General features: G+C 40.7%; 1 protein-coding gene across 2 annotated transcripts in view; it reads left to right on the forward strand.

The window, feature by feature from the left end:
• Positions 1–9006, forward strand: part of IL17RD (interleukin 17 receptor D) — an 89183-nt gene extending 80177 nt beyond the window's left edge. For both annotated transcript variants that reach the window (XM_054036214.1, XM_054036215.1), the window contains exons 12-13: positions 842–1778; positions 5418–9006. In XM_054036214.1, the coding sequence (XP_053892189.1) occupies positions 842–1778; positions 5418–5533 (1053 nt within the window). In that variant the 3' untranslated portion in view covers positions 5534–9006. The remainder of the gene's footprint in view (positions 1–841; positions 1779–5417) is intronic.
• The last annotated feature ends 11129 nt before the right edge of the window (positions 9007–20135 follow it).

The following is a 20135-nucleotide window of genomic DNA, read 5'->3' on the forward strand; positions in this document are numbered from 1 at the left end:
AAGAGCAAGTCCTGTCCTGTCCCAGCCATGCCCGGACTAGTAGCTAGGAGCCCCCTGCTGAGGCACTCCCAGCAGCACAGGGAAGATTGGACCCAACTCCTCAAGTCTCCTCCAGCTGCAGGAACCTCGGGGGCAGAGTAACCTGCAGCACGGGGAGGCACCCGGAGATGGGTCTGGTCTCTTCCTCCCCTCCCCCTGTCCCAGAACAGCTGGGCAGAGGGATGGAGCTAGGAGCCCCCTTTACTGGGGCACTCCTAGGAACAAGGGGAGATCGGATTTCATGGGGAAGGGCTTATTTCACAGTCGCGTTTTTCATGGCCGTGAAATTGATAGGGCCCTATGTACAAGTAATACAGGAATGTAGGTATATTGTTTCTTAAACAATACTTAGGCACCAAAAGCACATTATAACTAACATTTTCAATAGAACAGTTGTGAAAGTTAGCCTTCTTGCCCACAGGGCTTGCAGGTTTCCTTAACCCATTGAAAATACGTAGTTCCCATGCCAAATGTACAACCCTTACTCACTTTGACAAGCACTTACCGACACAAATAGTTCCATTGACTTCAGTATGACTCTTCATATCAGTAAGTGCTTACCCAAGTGAGCAAGAGTCACACAGTTTACCTCTTTGTTAACTACTCTTAAAATGTATTACTTATTTCTGTTTGAAAATAGTTTCCATTCACAGCATGGACGGACCTTAGTCTTCCTCATCTTTGATTCACATCTGCTTAATAAATACAAGCAGGTTCATTGAGCATTTGCAACACATTTAGCCTTTGTTCAGTTGCTAAATCCAGCATTGAATGTTAACCAAGATGCTCTCTTCTTTTCCAGGTTGCACTGGATATATGGGAAGATTTAAAAAATTGTAAGGAAGGGCAGAAAGAGTGGCTTATTCAAAAAATCAACGAGTCCCAATTTATCATCATTGTATGTTCCAAGGGAATGAAATACTTTGTGGAAAAAAAGAACTGGAAGCACAAAGGAGCAACCAGAGATGCTGAGAAAGGAGAACTCTTTCTGCTTGCCATATCAATCATCGCAGAGAAGCTGCGTCAGGCAAAGCAGAATTCAGATGACCTCTGCAAGTTCATTGCAGTCTACTTTGACTACTCCTGTGAGGGTGACATTCCTGGCATTGTGGATCTAAGTACAAAGTACAAGCTCATGGATAACCTCCCTCAGCTTTACTCTCACTTACACTCCAGAGATCTGAGCCTTCAGGATTCAGAGTTGTACCCTGTAAATATTAGCAAAAGAAACTACTTCAGGAGCAAATCTGGCCGGTCCCTTTATGTTGCCATTTGCAATATGCACCAATTCATTGATCAGGAGCCTGACTGGTTTGAGAAACAACTCATTCCTTTTCCTCAACCTCCTTTACATTACCAAGAACCTGTGATCGAAAAATTTGACTCAGGCTTGGTTTTAAATGACTTAGTGAGTAAACAGGTGACTGATGGGGATTTCTACCTGAAAACAGATGTAAATATTATCCCTGCTGTAAATTCAGACTCTCACTGTATAATTCAGCACTTTAACCTTGGAGAAGATGCAGAGACTCAGGACATTCAAGTTGGTAGCTCTGTTCTTCAGCCATTGTTGCATGTTGTAAAAGCTGCCAATCTTCCAGATATGCCCCGGGATTCAGGAATCTATGATTCTTCTGTTCCTTCATCTGAGTTATCTCTACCTTTAATGGAAGGACTTTTGACAGACCAAACTGAAACCTCTTCCATTACGGAGAGTGTCTCTTCATCTTCGGGTTTAGGTAAGATGCAGTAGTTTTTCTAAATTGCATTAATACAAAATATTCACATGTTGCTGTAATACCTTTAGCAACATAAAACTAAACATTGAGTACATAAGTACCATGGAATAAGGGACCATATAAGAAGCTGGAGAGAAAGCTAGTTAAAATATAGAGCTAGTCAAAAAAGGCAAAAAAAAACCATTTTTTTAGTTGGTGGTAAAAAATATTCATCAAAGTTTTAAATTTTGATCATTCTCTAAGCTTATTGAAATTTTTTTAAAAAGTCATGAAACTTTTTAAAAATGTTTCAATTTGCATGTAGCTCTAATAGAATATAAAATGATGTCTTCCCCTAGCTGATCGAGAGTCATTACTATACTGCAGGTAACTAAAAGCTCAAACACACATAAGATATTAGGCTTTTTATAACATATGCTATATAAACATTACCTGCTGCTGTTGTCTTAGTGACCATGATGTATTGAATGTGGTTTAAGAACTGGGGAAAAACAGTATTCAGCATTGTATTTATTGTAATTAAAGTGTGATCTACTGACTTTCAGCTCTTCCCTCAGCAAACTGAACAGTCAAACTTTCTATTTAGAGGGTCATAAGGTTGAATGTTTCACTCTTTGCTCAATATATGCTGAGTCTTTTAAGTCTTGTCTTTTAAGAAACTGAATTTACCTTGGTGGTTATTAAAGTTCAGACCTTAGTCATATGTACTGTTTGCTACAAGGTGGATGAGGAGATGACAGTAGATATGGAAGAGTTGAGTAGCAGACTTGTTGGAGAAAACATATAAAATCTGAAATGCCAAACGTGGGGAAAATACAGATTTACCAGTTTTATTGAGTAAGCCATGAACACCACCTCACCCAGTCATTCATTCAGAATTCACACATGTAGTTCTCTTTAACTCCCTCAACACTGCTAATCCATCCCTTCCTCACAGGCCTGAAAAAACCTTGCATGCTGTTAGATCAAGCTGGGATGTCAGTTTCAGAGTTAAAGAGCCCACTAGGAGAATGCCTGTCCAGCAGTCCCCCTCCTGTTTGAACCACTAACTTCCTATCAGCTGAAGCGTCTCTGCTGTCCAGGAATTACTAGAGGAGAGAGGCAAACTCTCCAATAATTTAGTTCTGAAGTCACGTAGCTAATACGTTTTAACTAACACATTTTAAAGCTCTAGTATCAATCGGGCAAATTGTATTTTAACATGTGTGAGCTGATAGAGGTGAACCCTACGGAAGAGTTCCAAGGCTGTGTTACAAACAATGGGCATACTCACCCAATCAAATGACCCCAAATAACCCTTGCTACTTTTTTCAATTACTTCTCCCAAACCACGTTGGTCAAGTATGGCTAGGGTCTCAGCCACCTCCCCTCTTCTAAGCCACAATCTCCAATAGACCCCGGGTAAGTTGGAAGAGAGAAATCTAGAGTTGAGCATTATGTGCCTACTAAATACACTGCAACCTGTACTTTCTCCTAATTATCCCACATACCCATGATATTTATACATTCATTGTAAGCCAACATCATGTACTGAGTATGGGATTTAGGAGCAGTTATAACAACCTCTACATTTTAAATCAATAAACACCTAGGTTCATAGATTCTAAGGCCAGCAGAGACCATTATGATCATCTAGTCTGACCTCCTGTGTAACACGGGCCATAGAATTTCCCCAAAATAATACCCGGAGCATATCTTTTAGAAAAAGATCCAATCTTGATTTTAAAATTGTCAGTGATGGAGAATCCGCTATGACCCTTGGTGAACTGTTCCAATGGTTAATTTACTCTCACAGTTAAAAATGTATACATTATTTTGAATCTGAATTTGTCTAGCTTCATGTTCCAGCCATTGGATTGTGTTATACCTTTCTCCGCTAGATTGAAGAGCCAATTATTAAATATTTGTTCACCTTGCAGGTATTTATAGACTGTAATCAAGTCATCCCTTAACGTTGTGTTTGTTAAGCTAAATAGATTGAGCTCCTTAAGTCTGTCATTATAAGGCAAATTGTATAATCCTTTAATCATTCTCATGGCTCTTCTCTGAATTTATCAACATCCTTCTTGAATTATGGGCACCAGAACTGGACACAGCAACAGTCACACCAGTGATAAATAACAGAGATAAAATAACCTCTTTACTCATACTTGAAATGCATCCCAGGATCTCATTAGCTCTTTTGGCCACCGCATCACACTGGGAGCCCATGTTCAGCTGATTATCTACCACAACCCCCAAATATTTTTTTTAAGACACTGCTTCTCAGGATAGAGTCCCCCATCCTGTAAGTATGTCCTACATTTTTTATTCCTAGATGTATACATTTACTTTTAGCTGTATTAAGATGCATATTGTTTGCTTACGCTCCGTTTACAAAGAGATCCAGATCGTTGTGTATCAGTGATCTGTCCTCTTCATTATTTACTACTCCACCAATTTTTGTGTCATCTGTAAACTTTATCAGTGATGATTTTATGTTTTCTTCAAGGTCATTGATAAAAATGTTAACTTGGGTAGGACCAAGAACTCATCTCCGCAGGATTCACAGGAAACAGACCTGCTTGATGATTCCTTGTTAACAACCACATTTTGAGACCTGTCAGTTAGCCAGTTTTTAATCCATTTAATATGTTAATTTTATATCACTCTGTTTTTTTATCAAAAATGTTGTGCAGTACCAAGTCAAATGCCTTACAGAAGTCTAAGTATATTACGTCAACACAATTACCTTTATCAATCAAACTTGTAATGTCATCAAAATATATAAAATTAGTTTGATAGGACATATTTTCCATAAACACATGTTAATTTGCATTAATTACATTATCCTCCTTTAGTTCTTTATTAATTGAGACCGGTAAGAGCCCCTCCATTATCTTGTCCAGAATCGATGTCAGACAGTCAGGCGTGTTATTACCCAGGTTATCCTGTTCACCCTTTTTAAAAATTGGCACATTAGCTTTCTTCAAGTCTTCTAGAACTTCCTCAGTGCTCCAAGACTTCCTGAAAATCAACATTGATGATCCAGTGAGCTTCTCTTCCAGCTTTTTTAAAACTCTTAGATGCAAGTTATCTGGACCTGCTGATTTTAAAATGTCTAACTTTAGTAGCTTCTGTTTAACATTCTCCAGAGATACTACTAGAATGGAAAGAATGTTATCATCATCGTATGAGAAGACTACATAATCTGTATAAGGTTTCTATCCTGGATACTTAGATTTTTAAGTCACATAAGTTGAGACTAATGGGAAATCTTCATGCAGTTATCAAATGTCTGTGCATTTCATCTCATAGTAGTTTGATCTGATAACACTTTTCATCCTGCACAAGAGTAGCCTCTCAAACAGGCCATTGAATTAGGGTGGATGCACTAAGCTTCAAACTCACTTAGCTCTCTAACCTCCTTCATTGGGCCTGACATAATGTTAGCCCATTCATCAGTGAGAACTTCTCTGAGTAGACCACCATGAGGAAAGGTTTGCATTAGTTCTTTATTTCTGATCATAGTGATATGGCCTGAGGATAGTGCATTATGATATCATTGGGATGTGTTCTTTTCAACATACAGTTGACCGTTGTACAAATAAAATAATCACTGTTCAAAAAATAAAATGGCCTTTTTTTTTTCTTTCCCAGGAGAAGAAGAACCCCCTGTGCTCACTGCTACAAAATGCCTGGTCCCTGGAATATGTAAAGCAGAACTTCATTGCCACATCCATACCGATGAACTACAGGCAATTGCACCTTTATAATGTCTTACAAGATTGTTAAGCATTGCCACTTTATCAATAGGCTCTGTTTGTGTGTTAATCATCACATCACCCCAACTGCTAAACCTTCTTGAAGGAACAAATGCTTCCTTGAAGGATATCTGTTATTCCTAAGGGAATTTGTGGCCAGTAGACGATTACCTGTAAATCTCTTTATAGACTCTTTTCTGATCTGAAAATGTAGCATTGAAAAAGATGAAGATACACTTTGAAATTACCATCTTAAATTGCATGTTGAAATTATACTCTTTACAGATATCAAAATCAAAAATCACTTCTGATGTTTTTATTAGAAATATTTTTGACCGAACATACAATAACTAGTCACTTTTGGCTTGGATCGTTAACCATCTCAATGGCACAGCATGTTTTGCAGCAGAAATTCTGGTTTTAAATGCTGAAATATTTGATAGTATGAGTATTTTAGTGATGATCAGTGGGATTTTTGTGACAGGAGTCATGGTCATAAAATGCCAAAGGCCAGACCTAGTAAATCTCCATTAGACACATATTCCTTTAGCAAACATTTAAGCATTTTTTTCAACCCTGTCCCTCCAAAAAGTTTATCTAGTCCAGTGGATTCCAGTGGAAGGTAAAAGCATGTGTCCGATCCCCCACAGCTCCATCTCTTTCCATATTTTGACACACATGTAAGGGAAACATATTGTGCCATTCTGTCATTTCAACTCCAGGATGGTACAATGCAAGGTTATAGGACACATATGTTTATTGGATTTCCTGATGTCCATTTCAAGGTTAATTGTTTTTTGTGGAAACCTGTCTTCAGACTTAGTTTCTTTTAAATGGTCTTAGTTCTGTCTGATTTTGTGGAAGATAAAATTCCTGTTCCCTACGTCTTTCCCACATTGAGTTCATTGCAGTATCAGGAACTTGATTTAGGAATACTCTGTTTTAGAATGCTGCAGCCTGTGAGGGGTGAACATTGCAACAGATGCAGTAAGTGAAGCTTCTTGCTAGCCTATCCAGAGCTAGGGTAATTATTTCTATTTTTTTTTTAATTCTATTCTTGACAAGCTGGCTACGATGTCTCACAAATAATGCCATGGTGAACCATATCACTTATATAATTTTAAAAAATCCTATATACCTCTATAGAATGGTGCAGTGGAAAATGAATCTCCTGTCAGCTTCCTGGATGGGTTGGTGGGAGAAAGGATGTAGAGAGTGATGGAGAAAGAGTCACCAAATCTTGTCTTTGTGTAGGGCACTATTGGGCCTGAGGGCAGCCCTAATAGAGTTTGTGCTTGTTGTAGAAAGTATGTAAACTCCAAGTTTCCCCATAAAAATGTGCTGCTTCACATCCATTTGGAGTATAGGAAGTTACAGTAGGCAGTGAGTGACTGGCCATCTGCACATCTTTGTATTGGGCAGCCACAAGACAAATGTGTATTGGTTATTTTGAAGTTCCCAGTACTGAAAATACTAGTGAATGGGATAAATATTCATTTTAACCTCATGTTATATTAAGCATAATTCTAACTACAGGCACCCTATAATGCATCTGGCCACATTTGTCTGAAGACAAACAGCATGAAGTTCCTTCTCTTGCAATGATGATTTAGATATATCTTCATGTGAGAGACCCCTACTGCTTCCAGACAGCAATTCCTCATAAGCAAAATAAAATTTGAATATCTCCAAAGCTCACCACTGTAAATAATAACAAAGGATGTCCTGTTTGGCTACCTGTGCCAAATTTACTAATCTGGAGTCTAAATTGCACCCTGTCCAATCCCATTGATTTAGGGTTGCATTGGGTGTTAAGCAGGGTTTAATAATAGTTCTAGCTGTCCATAGCTGTCAAAAAGCTTTCTGTAAGTGGAACTTTCTCAGTTCTGTGTTTGTTCATTTTAATCTTAACTGCTGGGTTTTGATATGATTCTCAACAGGTATCTGAGTAGCTTAATCATATTTAAATGTAATCATTGGCAGCAGAATCCAGCACAATTCATAACTGTGGTACAAAACAATAGAATGAGGCAGATACCTACACCAGTATTTATGATGGAGCTTTATTTCTACTAATGTAAAGCTCTTCAGCTATTTTTCACTGTAATTTTTCTGCTAAACTCAAAGTGAATGCCACAAGCTCAAAATGTCACGAGGATCTTAGTTAATTCTAAATAGTGTGCGAATGATCTGAAAGCATAGAAACAACTACAAAAGATTTGTATATATTGTGCCTTGGGTTGTACTAAAAGCAAAATTCTTACAGTTGCCCCATTCTTTGGAAGTTTAAAAACACTTGGGTCAAATTAGATAGCTTCATTTAAGAGCAAATCCTGCCCCACCACTTGCAGGTGTGGAGGACCCTGTCTCAGTGGGGTTTGTGCAGTTCCATTGCAGAAAGAAGCAAAGCATGGATGCCTGGACACCAGGCAGGAGGTTTGATTGGATGCCAGGCAGAAGGTTTTCACCTGCTATGTGCAGCAAAGCTGAGCTCTACAGTGAGGTGACTGGACAAGTCACAGCCTATTACTCTGTGCAGGACTAAAGATTTGGGTGAATTCCTGGCTCCATTGAAATCAATGGCAAAATTCCCAATGAATTCAGTGAGGCCAGGATTTCACCCTTGGCTCTTAACAAACAGTCATTTTCAAATATGGATTGATGAATCCGTTGAAAACTAACATTAGTATTTTATTACTTACAAATTTGCTGTACAATCCTGCTAATCTTAACTGAGTCTTGAAGTTATAGATACCACAATCAAATTAATTTTAGTCAAATATATTTTCCCCCACCAGGTAGTGGATGGAAGCCTAATCTTGAACGCCTTTGGGGGGAAAAGAACAGAAGTCATTATAGGCTTTGTGTATAGACTGTAGAAAATAGCAGACCACTTTGGATTTTTATTTTTATTAAATGGAATTATAAATTGGAAAGAAATGTTTAATTTACTTTATAGTGATTTTTTGACAAAGTTAGCCACTCTGATTTTTAAATTCAGAAAAATTGCATACATATTTTGGGGGATAGAGGAGGGGAATTACTACTGAGTTTGCAAGAATTCTGTTTTTTTTCCCCTTAAGAGGCCACGAGCAAAAGCTCTTGTAAAAAAAAATTTAAAAACTAATATGTTGATATACATTTTAGAGATTAGTTTTCTACTATTTTCATGTGTTAGTAAAATCTAAACAGAATGTAAATGGTGAAATAATCCCTCTTGTTACTACTAGAGTCTACAAATGTGTTGAAATGTGATCATTTTGATGTGTTTATAAGATATATGTTTCTCTGAGGATGAAAAAATAGTGGAAAGCTAAGGATGCAAGATGTATCTGTATGTTTAATATTTACATTGATAAATATAGTTTCCGTATTTTGTACCTGTATATAAACTGATGACAGTAGGCAGCAACTGATATTTGCAGAAATTTTTTTATGGTACCATAATTTAGAAGTTAAACATCAAAATAAAAAGTCATAAGGCATGGCCCTGTTGCTTTTTAATTTTATATAATTAGCATGTGTTTTTTTCTTTTTTAGCTATATGTAGTGTAAGCAAACATACCATTTCACTATGCTTCTATTAGCAGGTTAATAGTACTAAATCTGATTTCTGCCTAATTATTTTTATTCCTCTTCATATGTCACATTTAGGAGATAAACTGATATGTATTCAGGGACTTTTAATATCAAACAGCTGTAAAAAAATAGTTGTCTACAAGTTCTGTATAGAAAGATGGCTTCTGTTAATTTTTGAAGTAAGACTCCTTGAGTGCAGTAATTGCAATTATTCTCTCTGTACATTACCAGAAGGTCCCACAACGATACATGATTCTGTATGTCAAGTGAAGTCCAATTACATCATCCAGAAAATGTGTGATAGTTTGGATTGAATGAGTTTAGATCATTTTCACTTCTTCTGAATCAATTTTTATTTAGCCTCTTTTTCATCCAAATGGATTCCAAGCACTTGTCTAATGTATTCTGCAAACTATTCCCCGTAAATAAAGACTACTCAAGTAAGTCAGGGTTTTTGGAATGGACTCATACACAGTGTGACCCTGTCTATTCTAGAAAATTATGTACGAATATATAAGGAATGTGTTAAGTATTAGTTGTTTAATTAGATAATTGAATTGCTTGTAACTGTACTGGAATAAGCACAAACAGTTAATTGTCCATGCTAGCCAGGCTGAGTGAGTTTAAGTTTTGCATTCACAATGATGCCATCTTAAATCTTTTTATTTGCAATGTGTCTGGACATCTATCCCAAAATTCCTGGGTTGTCTGCCATAACAGTGCATTCTGGGAGATTTTTAAAAGCCTCTAGTACAGTGGTTCTCAAACTGTGGGTCGGGAACCCATGTTAATGGGGTCACCAGGGCTGGCTTAGATTTGCTAGGGCCAAAGCTGAAGCCCGAGCACCACCGTCCGGGGACAAAGCCTGAGGGCTTTAGCCCTGGTTATCAGGACTCAGATTACAGGCCCCTGCCTGGGACTGAAGCCCTTGGGCTTCGGCTTTGGCCTCCCCCCACTTGGGGATTGGTCTGGCTCAGGCTTTGGTCCCCCCTCCTGGGGTCATGTAGTAATTTTTATTGTCGATGCAATGAAGTTTGAGAACCCCTGTTCTAGCACATTGTCATACAGTAATGACAGGACCAGTTGAACCATTTCAGCTTGTCTACATCGACATTGGCAAAAAACAAGTTCATAAAGCAAGTTCATAAAGAACTGGTTAAACCTTAAATAGTTATTAAACCTGATGAAAGTAGGTTTTTCTAACTGGTTATTGGACCACTTGTAATCCATTTGTGTATGAATGCAAAACATTCTATGAACTTTGTTTAATTTTTCAAAGATAGGCCACCCCTGTATATCATCTGCTCTCTACTGAAGTATTGAGCAACCTCTGAAGACAAAGCAAGGCTAGCGTTCAACAGCACACACACATTTAAAACATGAAGTGGAAGAATCCTGTATCCAGCTGAAACTACACATCTAGAAGATCTCTTTAAAAACACGATTTCATACTTAAAGCATAGGCATTTCCTTACCTGTGTATGCCGGCTCCGTCATGCAGCAGGGTTTAATGATCAATGTGACATCATAAAATAGTGCATGCTGGGGCTTCAGTTGGAGTGGGGAAAGTCAGTGGTCAGTGTGGTCAGGTATAGTAAGAGACCAAAAATCATGTATTAATCTAATAATGTGCTATTTCACTTAGCCTGGATTTTTGAGTATATTCAGAATCTAGCTACTGAAGTTGCTGGGGTTTTAAAAGAGAGTTTGCAAGTCTCCTTTAAACATTTATTCTTGAATGTATTTTAGTATGAAATCAATTAACTACAAACCTAATTACTCATCAGCTAAAACTAACATAGAAATCTAGGGTGAAATCCTGCCCCCCTTGAAATTAATGAGAATTTTCTCAGTGGGGCCAGGATTTTACCTCTGATTTCTAATTAGTGAGCCAAATTCTCCCCCCCATGTACATTGGTGCAACTTAATTGATTTCAGTGAAGTTTTCATGTGCATTTGTTACACTCTAGATGTCTTTAAGACATCTTGTCAATGCAGAAATCCTATAATATTCCATATTCCTCCATTAATATGCAGAGATTTTAGAAGAATTTTAAGAAGGAAACAACTAACTGGTCACAATCATGCAACTTTTCAGTGTTTTCAAATATACTATATTATTGCCACTAGAGAAAACATCCTACCAACTGGGGTTTTGTTTGTTTGCTTATTTTAAGAATGAAATGACAATGAAATCTTCCCTAGCAATGAGAACTGGCACAAGTTAGAGTTCTTCCACTATATCTTGGTTTTCCTTTCCCTAAAATAAAACAAAAAACAGAAGCCTAACTTTCTTTTTTTTAATCTTAGATTTAAATGATGTGGTGACTTGCTACTGAAATTCCCTCACTGAATTATTTGTCTATGTGAGTTATATATCATATATAAAATATGCACACTACATAAAATTTGGGTATTCTGAACATATAAATGATCAGACATTAATTATTTTGAAACTGTTGGGAGCGAAAGATTAAATCATATGTCAGCCAAAAGGTAATTTTCCTTTAATTTGCCAGAAATTATTTGATTTGACCTACAGTAAGACCTCATTATCACAAGCTATTCATGTTGTCCATACTTGAACAGACAGGATAATAAATGTTTTAGATCGATTCGAACTCTATGCATTTAAAAGGATAAATTCAGTTAGAACTCAGTTGATAAAATGTAACTTACATTGAGAATGCCTCTTCTTTGTAGGGGTAACTATGCTATGGGCTTAAATTTTATATCGTTAGCTATCTATGAAATAAAAATGTCAGGTCACCTTGCCCTGCTCCAGAGGGGCAGGGAAGATGATGTGCCTGCTCACCAATGTCAAGAATGTCCACTCTTTCCTGGATGAGGAAAAAGCAAACCTCCCAGGTTCCAAAAGCCCCAGTTATCCCCTACTCAGCTGTCAAAACCTCCAGCTTCCCCAGAGCATCTTTAACTTGTTGTTAAAGTGAAAATCTGCAATACTGAAAAGTTGGGGATAATCTAAGTTTAGCTTATTATAAAAATAGATAGCAGAAGGAATAATGCACTGGCTAGCGGTCATTTTCATATTTTATTAACTTAAATGCTCCATTCGGGGGGCGGGAGGGGTGGGGTTGTCTCATGATTTTCAGGATGTTGCAGCATTTAGAACTGGTGTGCCACAGAAACCAAGCTACCTTGCTGCTGGGTAGTGCACAAGGCCTTGCTTGGAAGATTGAATTTGAGGGAGTGAGTGCATGGTAAGTGTTCCTGTTGGGTTTGCTGCTTTAGCTGGAATTCTAAGTATTTAGTGACTGTTGGCATGCAAATAGATCTATATGGAAAGAGAGAATGTCACGATTATATGAGGCAGGGAAATTTATTGCATAATTATCTGTAGAGTGGGTATTTTTATCCCACAAGGGGAGCACACACCTGTGATACTTGGTGAAAACTTGGTGTTAATAACTGATGTACACTGCCTATGCAATTTCTATCTTAAAACCTTGGGTTATAAATCACAGTCAAATTGCTCACATAAGCTTTTATCATTTTCTATAATAACCCACAAAGTGGATGATGGAGTTTTAGTAGATCAAAACATTTGACCAGTTATATCGCAACATAAATTTCTAGTGAGGACAACGGTCCTGATTCAGACGGCATTCGGGATCATGCAAAGGGAGACTAATGCTGTATTCAGGGCCGGTGCTTCTGCTAGGCAACCCTAGGTGGTCGCCTAGGGCGGCAGGATTTGGGGGGCGGCATTTTGCTGTCCTCGGCGGAAATTTGGCGGCGGGGGGTCCTTCCGCTCCGGGTCTTCAGTGGAAATTCGGCGGCGGGTCCTTCACTCGCTCCGGGACCCTCCGCCGAAGTGCCCCGAAGACGCGGAGCGAAAGGACCCCCGCCGCCGAATGCTCAGAGGAGGAGCGCTGCCGCCTAGGGTGGCAAAAACCCTGGGGCCGCTCCTGCCTGTATTGATCACTAAGTTAGAGTAATGCAAGCTGTATGGAAGGGCAAATCCTGCCCCTGCCCAGAGGAGTCCCTGGCAGCAAAATGAGAGATGTGCCAACTACAGCAATGGGGATTGGGATTTGAGCAGCAAGTATGCATACCTTGTGTGGTGTGCAACTCAGCTCTGGTGCAATATCCTGACCTCAGCACACATGGGCTTGCAGGGATTAGGGCCAGGTGTGTTTTCTTTGTGTTAAACCAAGCTTGTAAACCTCTGATTGCAAAATGATCCTTTCAAATGTGAAATCAAAGCTGTGATATCTTCCTGGGTTTGTAGACGGATAGCCTCTAAGAATACCTCTCACAGGTGTAAAGTGTCTCCATCTTTTCCAATTGGGAGTTTACTCTGAAGCATAACGAGTATGATCTACATGCCAACAATGCTAGACATCTCATTGTTGATCATTTGAGCAGAAATATCTAGCTGTTGTCCCTATCTACTGTAGCTGGATGCAGTAGTGCATACAGCAACCAGCACCCTGTTTTCTGCTCCCCTCCCCCCAACATACATTTGTCACATTTTAATTCAGTTGTAAACAGTAGAACTGTTAATATTTTTTCTCTTTCTGACTCAGCTTGAGCTCACCCTTCAAATGAGTTCCCCATCAGCTGGGAGGAAAGAAACAAACCACAGCTGGGCTTCCCTTCAGGATAGTTCTAAAGGTGTCCAGTACCACTGCTTTTATTGAATGATGCTGAATAGAACAGTATAATATTATTAGTTAACATGTTGTTTACCATCTACGGACTATATTTTAAACTTTATCTTTGAATTAATGGTGGACCCTGGCAGTCCACAGACTATGTCTAAGATTTCCAAAGGGGTTAGAACCTCCATTTGAAATTTTTTAGGTATCCACAAATGAAAATGATTGAAAGCCACTGGCCTAGATCCATAGACACTAATTGAAAATATAATTCAGTCCTCTCCAGTCTTCAGAGAATGAGTTTGTAATCCATGCTCATTAGGATAAAACCTGTCAAAAGAATAGATGTCCAGTGCACCAAAAGGGAACATTAAACACACTGGGAACAGATTTGTTCCATTAATCTGTACCATGAATACCAAACTAAACTGTGCTTCAAGAAAAAAGTGCCCAGTAAGATTATACATCAAAGAGGGTTTTACTCCACCAGTAACATTTGAACTACACAGTTCTAAGAATATTTTTGCTCTGACTGGTTACTGCCTGATTTAATAGTAGCAGTGTTATGCCACCCTGGTGAGAGTACTGTATACTACACAAATATAATATCATATCATTGAAGGTTTATATAACTGTCATTAAAATTTTCTAAGCTCTTTAAATGGCCACATTCTGATACTCTTACTTGTGTTGAATATTACTTTTACTCCTCAAATAGCCCTACTAATATCAGTGGCATAAGGTGCTAATCAATATGTTTGTAAAATCTTGGAGGTGTATAGCACTTTAAGGACTGGGGCCTTGATCCTCAAATGCACATCCAGGAATATAAATTCTGTAAGTGGTGTTATACCCATTTTATAAATGAAGCATAGATAAGGAGCTTGCTTAGGGTCACAGATGGAGTTAGTGTCAGCATTGTGACCAGAATGCAGGAATTCCTGGCTCCCATGCCTGGGCCTTTACTGATAACGGAGACACTCTCAGCTGTTGGTAACCCATTAGTAAGTATTGTTGATTAGCGACATCAGGCCTGATTAATCAATGCTCAATAGCAACCTTTGGGTATTTTCTACACTTTGAGCTGGAGGTGAAAATTTCAGCTTAAGGAGATATACCTGTGTTAGTTCTGAATAGAGGGTAGCCTTGATGGTGTGAGTAGTGGGAAGGACTAGCCACCCCTGTACAATCCCATCTGGACCATAGATACATAGGGCAGCTAGCCTTTCCCATGGCTATGCTATTTTTAGTATGCTAGCTTGATGAGAGCTAGTGCAGGTGTGTCTCCTTGAGCTGGAATTTACACCTCCAGCTCAAAGCACAGGTACACTTTTTATAATAGCTAGGAGGGCAAATATAGGCCATAGGACGGGCACAAGCCCTCCTCCCACAGTGAATCACCAGTGAGGAGGCTGGTATACTGTGCGTAGAGGAGGCACTGTGCGACCTCTACAGCACCTGCTCCAGTGGAGGGGCATTCCAGGATAGGCTGGCATGCACAAGAGGACAGCAGAGACATAAGTACAGAGCAAGGGTGGATTTGGGGCATAGTGTATCCTGGTAATTCTGAGTTCCTGATATCCGACAGGAGCCATTGAAGCAGGGATGCAAGTTAGGGCAGCCCACAGAGCTCCAGCCTGTACATGGTGCTGTACCAACTCCTGGTATTCCCAGAATACATTCCCTCTCAACTGGTCAAGCCTGTGCTAGTGCAGGGATGAATCAAGTCCAGCAGGCCTGATTCTCCTTTCACATCCTTGCAAATCAGGAATAACTTCATTAACTTTAGTGGAGTTACACCAGGGTAATATGTGTAAGGGAGAGAAGGATTAGCCCATTGTTCTTTAATAATCCGCTCTGATCTTGTGGGTGGTTCCCATAAAACCATGATCTGAGTCAGCAACAGGGAGGTAGCTGGCTGCCCTTTACTATAGCATTTGCAAACATGCCAAGGTTTAGGTTAGGTGTTAGTTAAAAAGGAAACCACTGTCTCTTCACAGGATAAGTGTTGGGCAATGCATAGTTAATGGAAGTGGTGTTGGAATAAAGTTACAGTGAAATCAGAAAGACATAGCATAGCCACATGCTTTGACTGCCTTTAGTACTTAACAAGTGCAGGAATATTTGTTTGGAGAATGCTGACCCATTTATTGAATGGCATATTTTACTTTTAACAGTATATTAAATAATGCTATATTTTGTCATATTTTAAACTAAAATGGTTTGAACCCTCGTCATTTGACCTCATAATCAGTTTTAAATTAATATAAATAAAATGCAAATATATATATACATATAAGCGCAACATTGAAAATGCACAATTCAAATCACAACAAGGTGGGAAGTGCAAAAATCAAGGTTTCACAAGCTTCACTTGTTGGCTGTGCTACAATTTAGTGTAGACTTGACAGGAGTTCTAGGATTTGTTTGGGGACATTTTGCTTTTTTTCTCATTATTTTTAGTTAATCTTTTGTTAAGGCACTCACACACCTTTGGCTATGAATACATAGTAAATAAATGCAAGTGTATTACTGATATTTCTAGACCATACACACCTAAGGATTTATACTCTGGTTAGGTTCATAACTTGGATTTGTCCTCAGCCAACCAATTTGCTTGGCTGTCCCATTTTACAAGTATTTCTCAAAACACAAGTTAGTTATGCAATAATCCCCAGAACAATAATCCTCTGCCTATCGTGATCTATTTTGCCTGAATAGCTCACAACTACCACACCTTTTTGAAAGGCTATGGTGCATGTCTGTAATTTACTCTTACAGTTGTTAGCACAATTCCAGTCTCTAATGAATGGCATTTCTTTCTTCAGGATCAATTCTCCATTGTTAAATGATTTCCAAAAGGGGAATTTTTAGGCATTTTCATTGTTACCTCCAATTAAAACAGCTTTGTACTTCTTTCTGCTTCTTTTTGTTCTATTAGTTTAAACCTCTTGTGTTTTCCCCCCTTTCTGTCCTTTCTCCATGTTCCATGTTGTTTTTAATTATATTTGACATTAATTGAGATTTAAAAGAGACATTAATTTATCCTTGTCTGATTTCACCTCCATATTATAACATCAGATAAAGAACAAATAATGATAAACACATAAATGTAAGTCTATTGCAGACTTTAATGCATGGTAGAGTCAATCATCTTTCAATAATCAAAATAATTACAAGTTAGACCAATAAAACATGTTCAATCTATCTCCACAACATCTTTAGTTCAGATAGACCAGCTCCCATTGCACCTATGTATTTACAGTACTTATATGGTCTGAACATTTGTTTGTTGCCTATATAAAGTAAGTGGGAATTTTGCATACACAAAAAACCCAGAACACAGCCTAGACCAGAGGTGGGCAAACTACTGGCACGGGCCACATCTGGCCCGCGGAACCATCCTGCTCAGCCCTTGAGCTCCTGGCTGGGAAGGCTAGCCCCCAGCCCCTCCCTCGGTGTCCCCCCTCCCCTGCAGCTATGCCGCCGCGTGGGCAGCGCTCTGGGCGGCGGGGTTGCGCGCTCCTCCTGAGCAGCGCGCAGCATGTCTGGCTCCGGCGGGGTAGCATGGCTGCCAGACATGCTGCTCTGAGCGGCATGGTAAGGGGGCCGGGGGGTTGGATAAGGGGTGGGAGATCCCGGGGGGCAGTCAGGGGACAGGGAGTAGGGGACAGTTGGATGGGGCGGAGGTTCAGGGGAGTGGTCAGGGGATGGGGTATGGGGGGGGGGTTGGATAAGCATGGGAGTCCCAGGGGTGGGGGCTGTCAGGGGTGGGGGTGTGGATAGGAGTCAAGGAACCGGGGGCATTGTATAGGCGTGGGAGTCCCAGGGGGCCTGTCAGGAGGCAGGGGGTGTGGATAGGGGTTGGGGCAGTCGGGACTGGGAGCAGGGAGGTTGGATAGGGGGTGGGGTCCCGGGGGGCCTGTCGGAGTGGGGGTGTGGATAGGGGTCAGGGCAGTCAGGGGACAGGGAGCAGGAGGGGTTGGATAGGGGATGGAGTCCCAGGGGGCAGTTAGGGATGGGTGGTCCTGGGAGGGGTAGTTAGGAGACAAGGAGCAGGGGGGGGTTGGATGGGTTGGGGGTTCTGAGGTGGGCAGTTGGGGTGGGGGCGGATAGGGGGCAGGGGCCAGGCTGTTTGGGGAGGCACAGCCTTCCCTATCCGGCCCTCCATACAGTTTTGCAACCTCAATGTGGCCCGGGCCAAAAAGTTTGCCCACCCCTGGCCTAGAGTCTAGACCAGGGTGGGCAAACTTTTTGGCCCTAGGGCCACATCTGTGTATGGAAAGTGTATGGCGGGCCATGAATGCTCACAAAATTGGAGGTTGGGGTATGGGAGGGGGTGAGGGTTCTGTCTGGGGGAGCGGGCTCTGGGGTGAGGCCAGAAATAAGGAGTTCAGGATGTGGGAGGGGACTCCGGGCAGAGGTTTGGAGTGCAAGGGGGGTTGAGAGCTCTGGCTGTAGGTGTGGGCGGTGGAATGGGGCTGGGGATGAGGGGTTGGAGTGCAGGGGGTACTCCCGGCTGGGACCAAGGGGTTCGGAGGGCAGGAGGGGGATCAGGACTGGGGCAGGGATTGGAGCATGGGAGCGGATCGGGGTGCAGGCTCGGGGTGGTGCTTACCTCAAGCAGCTCCCGGAAGCAGCGTCATGTCCCCCCCCTCCGGCTCCTATGCGGAGGCATGGCCAGGCGGCTCTACGCATTGCCCTGTCCACAGGTGCCTCCCCTGCAGCTTTCATTGGCCACAGTTCCCAGCCAATGGGAGCTGCAGGGGCAGCACTTGGGGTGGGGGCACTGTGTGGAGCCCCCTGGCTGCCCCTATGCATAGGAGCCGGAGGGAGGGACATGACGCTGCTTCCGGGAGCTGTGCGGAGCCATGGCACGCACAGAGTGGAGCAAGCCACCAACACTGCTCCCCGTCTGGAGCGCTGGAGTGGGACAAGCCACGGACCCCGCTCCCCAGCAGGAGCTCGGGGGCCGGATTAAAACGTTTGAAGGGCCGGATGCAGACCCTGAGCCATAGTTTGCCCACCCCTTGTCTAGACAGAGGGTCTCACCACACTTAGTAATATTCAATACCTAGGTGCTTCTCTACAATTAGGATGTAACATAGGAACAAAAGCTGATAAGAGACATAGGGAGCAGAGGCTTATACCCAATATATATTATATAGCACCACTCTGCTGGGGCTTCCAGAGAAGGAGGTTTTTCAGTGATGGAAAAGAAAAGTCATTTCATGCCCACACCAGATATAGATACCCATACATAGTATTACTGCAGCCGCCACAAAGACTCCTCTTTTCCATTAATGATATTTGGGCTGTGCATTGGGGCCATGCATTTGCCCATAATGCGGTGTCGAGTAAAAATAGTTAGCCCTAATGTGGCTGCAGAAGGGCTTAAGTAGGAGTCTTACTTCTGTGTGGTCTGCCTAAATTACTGCTCCAGGTGCAGAGGGAACAATCTTCATGGGGTCACTATTCCCTGCTACAAGCAGGTGGGTGGGGAAGGCTTACAGAGTAGCAGGGAATGGGTGGAACTTCGGCTCTGCCTCCAACATGCCAACCTACAGAACTGAGTCAGCGTGATGGGGAGAGGAATATATCACCTTATAAAGGGCTGGATCAAATTCCTCCACCATCAGGAACAAGAGGGGAATAAGAGGTTCTTCCTGCATATTCAGAGCATTGAGAAAAGGCTCAAAATTTAGCCCATAATTTTAAGAAATGAGTAATAAATCAAAATAAATTACAAAAGTATTATTATATATTTTTTAGGAATAATAACATATGTCTTCTTGATAGCTATTTTTTCCAGTTTAACTATCCCTGATGTTTAAAAGGAAATGTTTTAGAGTACTTTGAGGACTTCCTGCCTTTAAAATGGACTGTTTTCATTTTTATCCTTATACTAGAACTTTCCCACAATGTGTCTTAAGCTGAGTCCAAACTTTATTTTTAAGATCCCAAACTGAAGAATAAATCATGGGGTTAAAAACATCTCTTTTAAAAATTGGGCCTGGCTTTCCATGTCTATATCACATTTCTGGCTACAGTGCTTTTGAAATATCTGAGAAATTAAATCTCATCACAAAATGTTAGGTTTAAAGTGGAAAATCTAACCATAGACCAGAGGCCTCAACTGATTATTCTGTAATATCTTTTAAATGTTTCCGTTGTCTCAGGATACATTATGTGGTGAACCGCTTTTTTTGACATTTTTGGCATGTTTGTTTCTCATAGATATACATTTACTTTTGATATCCCAAGATTAATATTGCAAGATTGCATTAGCTTTTTAAAGTGTCCTCATATGGAATCATAATTTTTCCCATCAGCTCTTCCATACAGGTCTTTTTCTGCAGTAATATTGTCCAGCATTGGCTTCTTATTTTGCATTTGCATTTGTGATTTTTATT

This window comes from Malaclemys terrapin, chromosome 7 (assembly GCF_027887155.1).
Source record: "Malaclemys terrapin pileata isolate rMalTer1 chromosome 7, rMalTer1.hap1, whole genome shotgun sequence".
NCBI classification, from domain to species: Eukaryota; Metazoa; Chordata; order Testudines; family Emydidae; genus Malaclemys; species Malaclemys terrapin.